General features: G+C 36.4%; 1 protein-coding gene across 3 annotated transcripts in view; it reads left to right on the top strand.

The window, feature by feature from the left end:
• The first annotated feature begins 333 nt into the window (after positions 1 to 333).
• LOC124432944 (zinc finger protein 395-like) overlaps positions 334 to 13,565 on the top strand; it is a 109,742-nt gene continuing 96,510 nt past the window's right edge. Inside the window, exons 1-2 of one of the 3 annotated variants that reach the window (XM_046982325.1) lie at positions 334 to 482; positions 1,193 to 3,025. In XM_046982325.1, the coding sequence (XP_046838281.1) occupies positions 2,636 to 3,025 (390 nt within the window). In that variant the 5' untranslated portion in view covers positions 334 to 482; positions 1,193 to 2,635. Of the gene's footprint in view, positions 483 to 515; positions 779 to 1,192; positions 3,026 to 13,565 lie in introns of those variants that run through there. The other 2 variants (XM_046982323.1, XM_046982322.1) reach the window with 2 other exon arrangements.

Genomic DNA, 13,565 nt, shown 5'->3' with positions numbered 1-13,565 from the left:
GGGGGAGGGAGGGCATGGAGAGCAGGGAATAGAGAGTGAGGTCTGGAGAGTCGAGAGAGTGAGAGAGAGAGATAGGAGAGGAAAGGAGGACCAAACGCGTTGTGAACGAAGAGTAAGAGTAAGAGTAACAGTAACAGTAAGAAAGGAAGAAAGAGATAGAATGAGAACAGAGAGAGAGAGAGAGAGAGAGAGAGAGTGAGAGAGGATGGGAGGGAGAAAGAGAGAGAGAGATAGATGAGACGAGAGGTAGGGAGGTAGATAGGTTGGTAGGTAGGTAGAGAGAGAAAGAGATAGTGTGAGAAGGGGAAGAAAGGGGGGGTATGGTCGGTTTTCGTTACGGGGGGAGGAGGTACGGTGATCGGAGGGTCTCAGTCAGTTAGCGCGAGAGAGCAAAAGTAGTTAGAGGGAACGAGCGAGGGAGGCAGTCGCACCGCGTTCCGGCCTTTCCCCCGTTTCTCGCTCCCATGTCTCGGCCAATCGGAGTAAGTAGGTCATAGCTGTCGGCCAATGGCGTATCGCCGGCCGGTCACGTGCCTTTGTTGTTATCTATCAGCTGTTTTTCCTAAGGGAGAGAGGGAAGGGGTTAGGAAGGCGGGTGGCCGGCCGGCCGGCGCAGTGAAAGCCGCACGGTTCCGTCCGTCCTCAGTCCTTCCCGGCCGCTCAGCTGTGCGTCACATGTCAGACGACACCGCGCGAATTTACCATCGTATCGTGATAATACCGCGATCATCGTCGGCGTCGTATTCAGTGTCGTCGTTTCTCTTGCGTCATTACAATAGTACTACATTAATACTACTATTACCACTATTACTATTGTTATTATTGTTATAATAATAATAATAATAATTATTATTATTATTATTATTGTTATTATTATCATTATCATTACCACCACTATCACCACCACCACCATCACAATCAACATCCTCATCATTATCATCATCATCATCATCGTCAATATTCTTTCCTTTTCCTTATCGTACTTTTTTTCAAAATATCGTACGACTCTGTTGTTGTTTTCCTGAAACTTTTCGTGCCGGCTCCACATAATACGTATATATATATACATATACATATACATATATGCATATGTATATGTATATGTATATGTACATGTATACCTAAATGTATATGTACATATATACCATTATTTTACTTCATTTTTCTCCATAATATCAATCTCATCGTCCAGAGTAGTCAGGAAGCGCGTACTTTGGACACGAGCACGAAGTTTTAGTGGCGAGTCGCTTCCACGTATTATGCCGTCGTTGGTTAGGCGCAACGAGCGAAAGTACATAGACGCGAAATCGATCGCGTGGTGCCGGGAACATGAGGACGGCGTGACGAGGAACATTGACAGCGAAAGCACCAACAGCATCATCAGCACCAACATTTGCAGCATTATCACTCGTATCAGCCACAACAACAACAACAACAACAACAACAACAACAACAACAACAACAAGAACAATAATAACAGCAGGAGCAAGAGCATTAGCGAAAGCAAAAGCAACATCGGCAGTAATAATAATTATAACAGCAAGAATAACAATAATAATAATAATAATAATAAAAATATTAATTGGACGGACGACGACGGTATATCACGTAACGTCGTCGTCGTTTACGTTGTCTTCGTCATCGAAGAAAAAAATTATTACGCCCGTCGTCGTGGCACCGTTTAAAGGGCCGCGTGTGCGCGCGCGCACGCACGCACGCACGCACGCACGACGCACGACGCACGACGCTCGCGCCCGCGCCGAACGCCGGAGAACGCGTCCTCGATCCTCGAGTATTTCCTCCTTCATCTCTTCTTCTTCGTCTACTTCTTCTTCTTCTTCTTCTTCTTCTTTTTCTTCTTCTTCTACTACTACTACTACTACTACTACTACTACTGTATTGTCTATTGGCATTGGTACGCGTTTCCTCGTCTAATCAACGTATTTTCATTAAACGTAATCGATCGATCTCGAATCGATCGAGAGTCGATCGTTTATTTAACATTATGCCGATCGTGTGTTCGTAGCGCGATCGTTTAAAAAATTTTTTTGAAATACGTTCGTGGAAAAAAGAAACTTGTTTAGTTCGACGAGTGAAAGAAAGAGAAGAGATAACGAAGAGAAGCGTGTAAGAACGAAACAGAGAGAGACAGAGACAGAGAGTGAGATACAATAAAAGAAGTGCAAGGTCTCGGTGAAGTAGGAAGAGAAGAACGGAACGAAGCGCGCAGTGGTGGTGTTCGTGAGTCGGGGGGGCAGTGGTGGGAAGGGGGAGAAGTAGGGAGGTGGTGGTGCGTCAAACGGAAGGCGGAAGGGTGGCCGAGGTTCGCGCGAAGACTCGAATAAGTTGAGCGCATTGAGTCGAACGTGAAAGAGAGATAGAGATAGATAGAGGACATAGAGATAGATAAAGATAGACGGACAGACAGAGACAGGAAGAGAAAGAAACAGGTAGTGCGTTTTGTGAGTGTGATATCATAAGAGAAAGATATAATATACATATATATCTATAGTAAGAGAATTAAGAAAGGAAAATAATAAAAAGGAAGAAAAGAAAGGAATAAAAAACAAATCAAGTTTTGTTCGTTCCCGTGTCGTCCGGCAGAGTGGAGAGAAAAAAGCTTCGAGCACGAATAATGTCGACGGGCAAGAGACTGGCGAAGCGCAGTATAATAGGTACGAGGGTGTGCGCGCCCGGCGAGGACGGTAAATATTATAGCGGTGTAATACACGCCGTAAAGACGCCGGCGTCGTCGGCGTCCGAGTCTGGTTTGAGTATAACACCTAAGACACGGTACTCCGTAAGATTTGACACGGTGCCCGGTGGCAGACCACCGAGTCCAAGTACCGAATATTCCGACCGTGACCTCATAGGACCCGGATTTGGTTCCGTCACAGGCGCACGCCTCGTACCAGGTCAGAAGGTTTACCTAACCTACAACGGTAGGGAGATACAAGCGGAGGTCACTCAGCATCGTGAACATCTTGACGAAGTTGACGTCGTCATTGCACCGAACGGACAGGAGGTGAGTTGAAATTTTCTCTTTTTTTTTCTCTCTTTTTTTTTTTCCTTTTTTTTCTTTTTATTATTTGTCTACGTATTTATATTCCTCTACTGGTACTAATCGAAAGAGAGAGAGAGAGAGAGAGAGAAAGAGAGTTAAATTTTTTCATTGCATTCGTCCTCTTTTTTTTTCCATCATTAATCGCGGCTTTAACGTTCGACTATCGAGGGAGATGTGATTTTTACAAAATCCTCATGATTATAGAAACTTTATTTCCATCATTTCGGCATATCATATATCATTCTATCACGTAATTTTCCATGATTCCCATTATCAATGTAAAAATATTGCCGTAGATTTGATTTAATTCTAGAAAATGAATAGAAAAGGAGTAGGGGGTGCGGAATGTCTGTGCGTGTGTGTGTGTGTGTGTGAGAGGATAAGGGGGTATAAAAAAAAACCCGATCGCGAGAAGTGATGAAAAGTTTTGCCGGCCAAGATCGTCGTCGCCGGTTTTCCCGGCGAGTTGACGCGTTCTGCGCATGCGCGGGTCGTGCACCGCAGCGGCGCATCGAGCGATTCTCTTTCTTTCTTTCTCTCTGTCTGTTTCTGACTCTCTATCTCTTTCTCCCTCTCTCTCTCTCTCTTGTTCGATTCTCATCGACGTTTTTCTTCCATTTGAAACTTCCAAAGACACGCACGAGCGATGACAGCTCGGACGTGCGCGCCCGATCGCTAGCTAAATCTTTTCTATCCTTTTTTTCTTCATCCGATTACTGTTGCGTACGTGCGTGCGCGCGCAACGCCTGCGCGCGCCGCATAAACGAGAAACGCGTACGTTAATAGGGTTGACTCCCGTTTAAATATGCACGGAAGTAAAAACTGCCTTATTAAGTTGTAATCTGACAGAGGAACATTACGGAAGGATGATGAGAGTAAAAGGAAAAAAGAAAAGAAAAGAAAAGAAAAAAAAAGAGATAATAGGAAAGAAATCAAGAAAAGAAAAGAAAAATTCTTTCTTTCCCGATCATCGATTTTTTCTTATTAAAATTGTTTTCATAACTATTGCAACGTCATCGAAGAAACCAACACGGATATTGTCACGGTCTAAAGGTTCAAATTGTCGTCAACAGATACTTAACTCTCTTTCTCTCTCTCTCTCTCTCTTTCTCTCTCTTTTTCTCTAAAATCATGTAACTTTCATATTACACGCTCATAAATATATATATATATATATATATATATATATATATGTATGTATATATATATATATATTTATATGTATGTATATATAGGTACTTCCTTTTTTTGTCTTATTATATTTCTTCCTTTCTATCTAACGCCATCTAACTTTTAAATTACGAGCTCATAGACGTAACCTTGATTTTTTATTTTCTTTTAACAATATTTTTTTTTTTGTAAAAAGAAAAAGGAAAAAAAAAAGAAAATTAATTCTCCATGTTCAAATATCGATCTTTCGTTAAATATAATTTCTAATATTAACTGGCAGTATGGCAATATGTTTAATCATCAAAAGGATAAAAGACAAAGAAAGAAAAAGTAATTGATTATCTGAAAAAATGGGAAAAGAATTTAATTGTCGATTGATCAAACATGCTTTGATATAAGTTTTTATTATTTGATCGTTTTTATTATTAAAATTAATATTGATTACTACAATATAATTATAGTAACATATTTATGATCGTAAATAATAATATTTGTATATTTTCAATTACATTTTATCATTTAAATTTAATATATGAATCATAAAATTTATATTTTATATTTAATTAATAATAATAAGATTAATAATAATAATAATAATAATAATAATAATAATAATAATAATAATAATAATAATAATAATAATAATAATAAACGATTACGTATTAATGTAAATTCAAGTTAGTTAGTTTCTAATCATAAAATAAAAATAAAAATAGAAATTACGATCGGTATACTTAGATTATATGAAAAGAATCGACGCTGATTACTACCACCATCACCACCATTATCATCGGAACTATCACTGTTATTCACATTCAATTTCTATCACCTTTGTCTTTGATTCGCACGCGCACAGTATCGCGTTGCATCGTATATATATATATATATATAAGAATTGCATCCAAACATAATACAACAAAGCACATAGTAGGTATTCTATCTGTCACTCACTGTCTGTCTATCTATCTCTCTCTCTTTCTCTCTGATGATCTCAGCATAACATTCTCAAACGCGTTAAAATAATACCAAAGAGAGAAAGAGAGAGAGAGAGAGAGAGAGAGAGAGAGAGAGAGAGAGAGAGAGAGAGGGAGAGGGAGAGAGACAAAGAGAGAGTGAAGATCGTTTAAGATCACATACGTCGATCGAAGTTACTCGTTAATTAAAATTTCGAAGATCTCGATGATACAAAAAAAAAAAAAAGCGGGAAAGATTTTTCATGAGTAAAATTGTGCCGTCCAAATATATTTATTCCATTTTATTACTTTTTCTCTTTTTCATTCATGATCTCAACATGATATTCTCGAAATCGTTAAAACGGTATCAAGAAGAAAGAGAAAGAGAGAGAGAGAGATAGGAGATAGTGAGAGAAGAGAAAAATTCATTTAAGATCACATATGTCGATAAAAGTTACCAGTTATTTAATTGAAACTTGGAAAATCCCGATGACTCAACAATAATGGGAAGAAAAAAAACAAAAAAAAAAAAGAAAGAAAGAATGAAAGAATGAATTGATTTGAACTCTTAAGAAACATGAATTTTTCCTATGTAATATTAGGATAAGATTGGGATAAGATGGAGGAAGAAGAAGAAAAATAAAAGAAAGAAGAAGAAGAAGAAGAAGAAAAAGAAGATGATGATGATGTTGACTATATATTATCATTTCTCTCTCTCTCTCTCTCTCTCTCTCTCTCTCTCTCTCTATTTATCTCTATCTCTTTCTTTCTTTCTCTTTCTCTCTTACTATCCCGGGCGTGTGCGTGCCGTTAATCAGAAAATTTAATTTTCGTGACCTCGTTCCTAAAGCGGACCGACGAGCGTGTGGCCCATTTACGTCGTGCGCATGAGCAAGCCGGCCCGTTCCCCGCGGCACTCACGGGAACGACAAGAGTAGAAGTAGGGACGAGGAGGTTATGGAGGAGGATGGATTGGATGGTTGTGAGGAGGTGGGAACGGGGAAGAGGCCGGCCGGCTGGCTGGGATTTTCTTTCCTTCCTCTCCTCTCTAGCAACGCCAATGCTGCTACATCCTCGTGATGTAAGCGCCGCTCGAAACGAAGCGCGCTTTCGACTTTCGACTTTCTTCCCCACTTCTCTTTACTATACCTACTTCACGATCACCTCTCTAATGTAAGCTTCGATTTTATATATATGTATGCACAAACGCACACATATATATATATGTATGTATGTATGTAAGTAATCGAATGAAAATCGAAGCTCATATTAGAAAATGTAATCGTATAAATATACATGTGTGTGTGTGTGTGTGTGTGTGTGTGTGTGTGTGTGTGTGTGTGTGTGTGTGTGTGTGTACAGATATATGTATATATTTATATATTCGTACATATGTATACATATACATATATTCATATACTTGTATATATGTATTATATATATATATATATATATATATATATTTATTTTATATATATATATATATATATATATATATGTGATTACAACTAGCGCTTAACATTTTCTTATATATATATATATATATATATATATATATATTTACTATTTTAAATCTATTATCCTGTTTCTTTCTTTTTGCCTTCTTCTTGTTCTTCTTTACTTGATCTTCTTCTTCTTTAAACAGAAAACTTTAGATAACTCTAGGTAAACGGTATTTTCTAGAGGCAATAAGTTACTAGATGATTATAACAAATCGATTAAATTCTTTTTCGAGACTTTAGTGTAGATTAATATTTTCTTTTTCTTTCTTCTTTCTTCTTTTTCTTTTTTTTTCAGTCTTTTTTTTTATTTCTTTCTTTCGAAATATCCTAAGAGACTATATTAGTCTAGAAACTTTTGGCACAAAACCCATTATCTAACTGGTATCGTTCGATATTAAACAGGGACTTTATACTTTGATTTTAAAAGAGAGAGATAGAGAGAAAGAGAGAGATTGATAGTATCGATGGTTTAGATTTAGGATAGAAAAAACGTATGTATTTTGTTAAGTATCTTCGTTCAGATCGTTTATTAGTTTTTTTTAAAATAGAAAAAAAGTATAAATTACTTCGTTGTCGTTTAATTTTTTAATCGTAACGTTCGATCGTACGTTCTATAAATCTAATCATTTTACATTCGTAGACTAAAGAGAATAGTTAGGAAAAAATTTTTATGATTTTAAAAAAACGAAAGTAATTAGCTTTTCATATAATTGATATTCATCATGAATTAATATTACGTAGAAAATATTAAAATCACAAACAAATACTAATACTAATGTATACACCCGCACAACCCACACACACGCATACGCAAGAACGATAAAAAAACGCATTTGACAGCTTTATTACTGTCCGTAGCGATAAGGATTAAGAAGAAGCAATGTAAATTTGAATTTTTCGACAGATTCAGACACGATAAAGTTTAAAAGCCATGTTATTCGATTGGAAATCTATATGAATCGAGTTACTCACGGTTCTTTCTCTAGAGATTTCTCTGTCTCTCTCTCTCTCTCTCTCTTTATATATATATATATATTTTTTTTTTCTACCCCTGTGTGTGGGCGTATTATTATAAATCGTTGATAATGAGAAAAGAAATGGTTTTTTTTTTTTCTTATCAAATCTCTACGTCAGCATATATATATATATATATATATTATTTTTTTTCTTTTTCATTTTTTCTTAATGATTTTTGAAAAGATACCGACGACTATGGCACAACGGGTGGTAAACGATTTATCTATATATATATATATATGTATGTATGTATACGAATATCGCGTAAAATGTGCAAAAGGGAGATATAGTAAAAGCGTGTAGCGTGTTGTAGCGTGTTGTAGCGTGTTGTAGCGTGTTGTAGCGTGTAGCGTGTCGCGCTTGGTCAGGCGTGGCAAGGAAATATATCCACGTTTTGCTCTCGATACCGCTACGTGGGCGCGGCTAGATTTGTAAAGGAGAGAAGCGTTACCGTACTACGCGCCACCGCGTAGTATACGTACTATGAAAGGAACGCATCGAATCAAATTTAAACGCGATTTCTTCCTACTTTACCAACTTCCTTTTTTTCTTCCTTTATTTCTTCTAATTCATCACCATCATCATCATCATCATCATCATCGTCATCATCGTCATCATCGTCATCATCGTCATTATCGTCATCATCATCGTCATCGTCATAATCATCATCGTCATTATCATTATCGTCATCATCATCGTCTTCTTCTTCTTCTTCTTTTTCTTTAAGTTCTTTTTTCTTCTCATTTTTCTTATTTTTGTTTTGTTTCCTTTCAAACGTAGTGACATCACGTAGAGAACAACGGGTTCCCAATCTGGGTTACCTATGCTTGGTATTTTAAAGAGGCCCGTGGTAAAAAAAAAAAAAAAGAAAAAAAAAACAAGTAAAAAGCAAAAGAAAAAGAAAAGAAGTAAAAATAAAATTTGAACAATGAAGAATACGACGAATAATTATTTTCTCTCTCTCTCTCTCTCTCTCTCTCTCTCTCTCTCTCTCTCTATTTCTATCTCTATCTCGAAAATTAGCTGATAAAATAATTTAATGCCAAGTAAGGTAAAGTGGCGTGTATAAAAAATAATTGAGAACCATGCTAACGTAGAAATTTCATAATGATAATAATAATGATAATAATAATAATAATAATAATAATAATAATAATAATAATAATAATAATAGTAATGACTTAAAAAAAAAATCTATTTGTTTTTCATCATCAACGATTTATAATAATATATACATGTATGCATATACATAGAAAAAAAAGGAACAGTTGCTTTACATATGTATATATATATATATATATATATATATATATATATGTATATATATATACATATTATATATATAGTCTACAAGGTCGAGAAGCCTTCGATAAAAAAACGCTATACACGTTATTGGATAAAGATTGTGAAAATAGCTGAGCACATAAACAATAAATGTTACCTTTGAATATTCATTCAAAATCATTATTACTGATTCGTCGTACAATTGTTTGATAATATATTGTATCATTTAATGAATCAGCTGTAACGATCATTTTTTCTTTCCTTTCTTTTTTTGTTTTTCTCTCTTTTTTTTTTTTCCTTTTTTTTTTTCTTATGAAATTAATTTTCGACGATTAAGAAGAATATTTCTTTTGTACTTTGCTTGAAATATATAAGAATAGAGAAATTTATATAATACTAGATTTGCGAAATTTTATTACACATAGATATGCGCGCGTACGCGCACTCACACGCACACACGCACGCACACACATACACAAATATATAGAAAGATTATGAAAATTCTAATCTTTTTGTACAGATATACACACATTATAATACATACCAAACTGTGTCTTAATAATTAGAAATAGATAGATAGATAGATAGAGATAGATCAAGAAAGAAAGAGAGAGAGAGAGAGAGAGAGAGAGAGAGAGAGAGAGAGAGAGAGAGAGATGGAATGAATGAAAAAAATGTCGAGGCAAGGGAAATGGAAAGGCGATTTCGCTCGTTATTGGAATCAGGTAAATTCCAAGGATTAAAAGAGATAAATGAACAGATAGATCGAGATCAAGAGAAAGAAAAAGAGAGATAGATAGGTAGATAGATAGATAGATAGATATAGATATAGACATACTGATACAAAGATATAGAGTTAGTGTTAGAAAGAGAGAGAGAGGGTGGTTCAAACATGACGGTGTAAACCGTCTATAACAGGTACAGGTGAGAGCCCCAAGTGGAACACACGCGTTAACGCAATATCTTTTCTACCTCCGTTAGGCAGCTCAGGCGTGACCACGCTTCTATTTCGTGGAAACTTTACGCATAAGAGTGAACCCAGTGGAAAAAGGAATTGGATCTTTGCGCTATTATATATATATATATATATATATATATATATATATATATATGTATATGTGCGGTAAGCGCATCCGGTTATGATGTGAAAGATTTATATCGAGGGTATTTAAAATAATTTCTTTCTATTCTTCAAAGTGATCCTGTGATCTTTTCGATTTCTTTCTTTCCTTTTTTCTTTCTTTTCCTCTTTTCCTCTTTTCTTTCTCACTTTTCTTTTTCACTTGTTTTCTCTCTCTCTCTCTCTCTCTCTCTCTCTCTTTTTTTGTTTAATTTTAAAATACATACATATTGATAAATCATTTTTCTAATCCGAAATATACAATTTATCGTAGTTCATTAAACGAGAGTGCGTTTAAAACGTAAGAGTAAATATATTTTATGGTAGTTCGATCGAACGTAACAAATTTTGCCTAAATAAGAAATTAAAAAAAAAAAAAAAAAAAAAAAAAAAAAAAGAGAAAAAGAAAAAAAAAAGAAGGGGATAAAAAAGCGATGTTTATCAATTTTACACGGTAAATTGTGGGAATTCTGATATCGTTAAAGATAAAGAAAGTGAAAGAGAACGCGAGTAAGTAAGAGAAACGGAGAGAGAGAGAGAAAGAGAGAAAGAAAGATAACATATCGATTAATTGATAACAATTTATAATTAGACTATAACGTTATTATTTGTTTAAGTAAACAATCTCACGAGTGGGATAAGAAATTTCAAGTGAACAAAGAAAATGATATTTGTCTTAGGTCCTACGTTTCTTTTTTTTTTTTTCATCAAAGATAAATCAAAGAAAGAAAGAAAAAAAGAAAGAAAGAAAGAGAGTCTGGAAAAGAGATCTCATTTAGCCGGCATCGACGGCTGTGTCTCGCACGTCCTCGCTATGTACGGTCGCCAACGGAAATATCCGGGCCGGCAGGCGCATTCGAAATAATGGCCGCGTTTAACGGTGTCACTGGTCACCGGTATACGGGTGCGAGCCGATTGAGCAAGAGGTACGCGCACTTCGTATACGCGCGCGTATCCAAAGATAGATAGCCCGGCGACCGGCTGACCGAACTTAACCGGCTCCGATGTTTGCACCTCTCTTCTTCTAATCTTTCATCCGTCTTCTTTTTTTCCTTCTTGTTCTTCTTATTCTTCATCATCATTATCATCATCTTCATCATCATCATCATCGTTGTCGTCGTCGTCGTTGTCGTCGTCGTCTTCGTTTCCATCATCATCATCATCATCATCATCTTCTTCTAGTTTACTTTCGTTGTATATGCTAATGTGTATGTGTGTGTGTGTGTGTGTGTGTGTGTATGCATGAGCGAATACATGGATTTTAAACGTTCGTGTGTCTGCAAAAAATGGATCCGCACCATAAAAGCGTCGCTATTGCCTTTACCTTTCCCGTTTCTTATCGATAAATATCAAGTAGAAGTAGGAAAGACGTGATAATGGTGTTAACTAATTTTCCTTCGATCCCATTTTAATGATAGGTTAAAATGTCGCGATTGCACGCTATTTCCTTTTTTTTTTTTCTTTTTTCTTTACACGTCATCGTCTTGACGAATTCGATCGTTAATTGATTTAAGAGAGTTTTTCTTTTCTCTCTCTCTCTCTCTCTCTTTCTCTTTCTCTCTCGCTCTCGCTTTCGCTTTTTATGTATCACAAGTAATCAATAAATATTGTCTCTATAAACAGTAACGTAGTAATAAAAGACAAGACATCGAGAAAAATCCATGCGTGGGATGCAGATACTCTATTAACTGACGTATGATGGATGATGGTAGGTTTCGCACTTTTGGATCTCGCACTTGAACAGGGGAAATGCGATCCCAACAATTTGGCACTCAAAACTGATTGAATAGGAGTATACGAGGAGTATGAGATGAGATAGACGAGGAGTTAGAGGGTGGTGCGACGTTGGGTGGGGTGGATGGGATAGGGGAGGGACGGGACGTAAACAAGAGAGAAAGAAAGACGACGATGATAAAGGCCGAAGACGGCGCATCGCAACGCGACGACGAGTGACGTCGCCGTCGAAAGTCTCTTCATACAACACAGAAGATATACGTACGTGCATACATATATACATACAGTATATACATGCATATATACATACGTACACATATGTGCGTATATATATATATATATATGTATGTATATATCTATGTAATATATGCGTTGCTCTCGCAACAGTAATTGATCGACCTCGCTTTATCTTCAACTTTCTGACGCTTCCGGTAAATTGCCGGTTCGCCTTATCTCTTTAAGATGCCTCGCCAACTTCTTATTTTCTTTCTTTCTCTCTTTCTCCTTTTTTTTTTTTTTTTTTCTTTTTTTTTTTTTATCGCACACTTCTTTGTTCTTCTCTTTGTCAATCAATGCAATCAACGCAATCAACTTATTTTATCGACGACGTTCTATGTCTATCGTTCTCAATTATTCTTTTCTTTCTTTTTATTTCTTTTTTCTTTTTCCTTTTTTCTTTTTTTAGACCTCCGTTCTGCCCCTCCATATGTAGTTCGTTTTCATATCAGAAATTTGTCGTTTCGCGAAATGACTAAGTTCGTCCAATTCGCGTGTCGCGCGCCATCATGGCCGACATTCGGCCGACTCTAACCTAGCATCTGCGATCAATGGCGCGTTGATGTTCGTCTAACGCGTCGACAGGTGGTCGGATTCACTCTTCCGAATTCAAGGTTACCACGAATACGTTTCTCTCCATTCCTCTCACTCTCTCTCTCTCTCTCTCTCGCTCGCGCGCTCTCTCTCTCTCTCTCTCTTATCTCTCTAGTGATGAGAAATTTTTTACAAATTTCGACGTTTCCTTTCGTACATTCGCGCATAGCCGACATTTTTTTTCTTCCGCCATCTTTTTAATTCTCACAATTTAACTACATGACAATAATTAATCGATTAGTAGATAAATAATATTTAAAATGATAAACTATTGATAAAAAATGATTCAGATTGTGGAAGATTGGATTGTGTATATCTCAAATATTTGTTTTCGTCATATAGACATATACATATATGTATATATATATATAATATATACATTTTTTTTCGATTGATTTTGAAAAAATTCTTCAATTCTTTTTTTGTCGTTTTTTTTTCTTCTTTTTTCAATTTTTCTTTGAAATTTGCTCGTTATATTCGCGCATCGCGCTATATAATACACCGTAAGAGAGCGTTGTTCGTTCCTCCGTCCACATACACACACACATACACACACACACACACGCGCGTCTAGGGAAGCGAAATTGCGCAACGATGCGCGTCCGTACGAGTTTGAGGCGCATGCGTCCCGCGTAGGCTGTTTTAAAATAGTGTTCTCTACGGAGAGATCGGATCTAAGCGCGGAGCGTGCTGCTGCACCGGATTATGTCATATGTACTCGTACCACTTTGCCGGTAAATAGGTTACGCAAGATAGATCGCGGATGGCCACTCTACGCGCAACGTTAACGCATCATGGCCGACTATTCTATCCTACTGTTTGTTCTTTATGACGTTTACATACTGTTTCGC

The sequence above is a fragment of the Vespa crabro genome, chromosome 2 (genome assembly GCF_910589235.1).
Source record: "Vespa crabro chromosome 2, iyVesCrab1.2, whole genome shotgun sequence".
In the NCBI taxonomy this organism is placed as follows: domain Eukaryota; kingdom Metazoa; phylum Arthropoda; class Insecta; order Hymenoptera; family Vespidae; genus Vespa; species Vespa crabro.
Note: the sequence above shows the minus strand (reverse complement) of the source record. Positions and strands in the feature narration are given on the sequence as shown.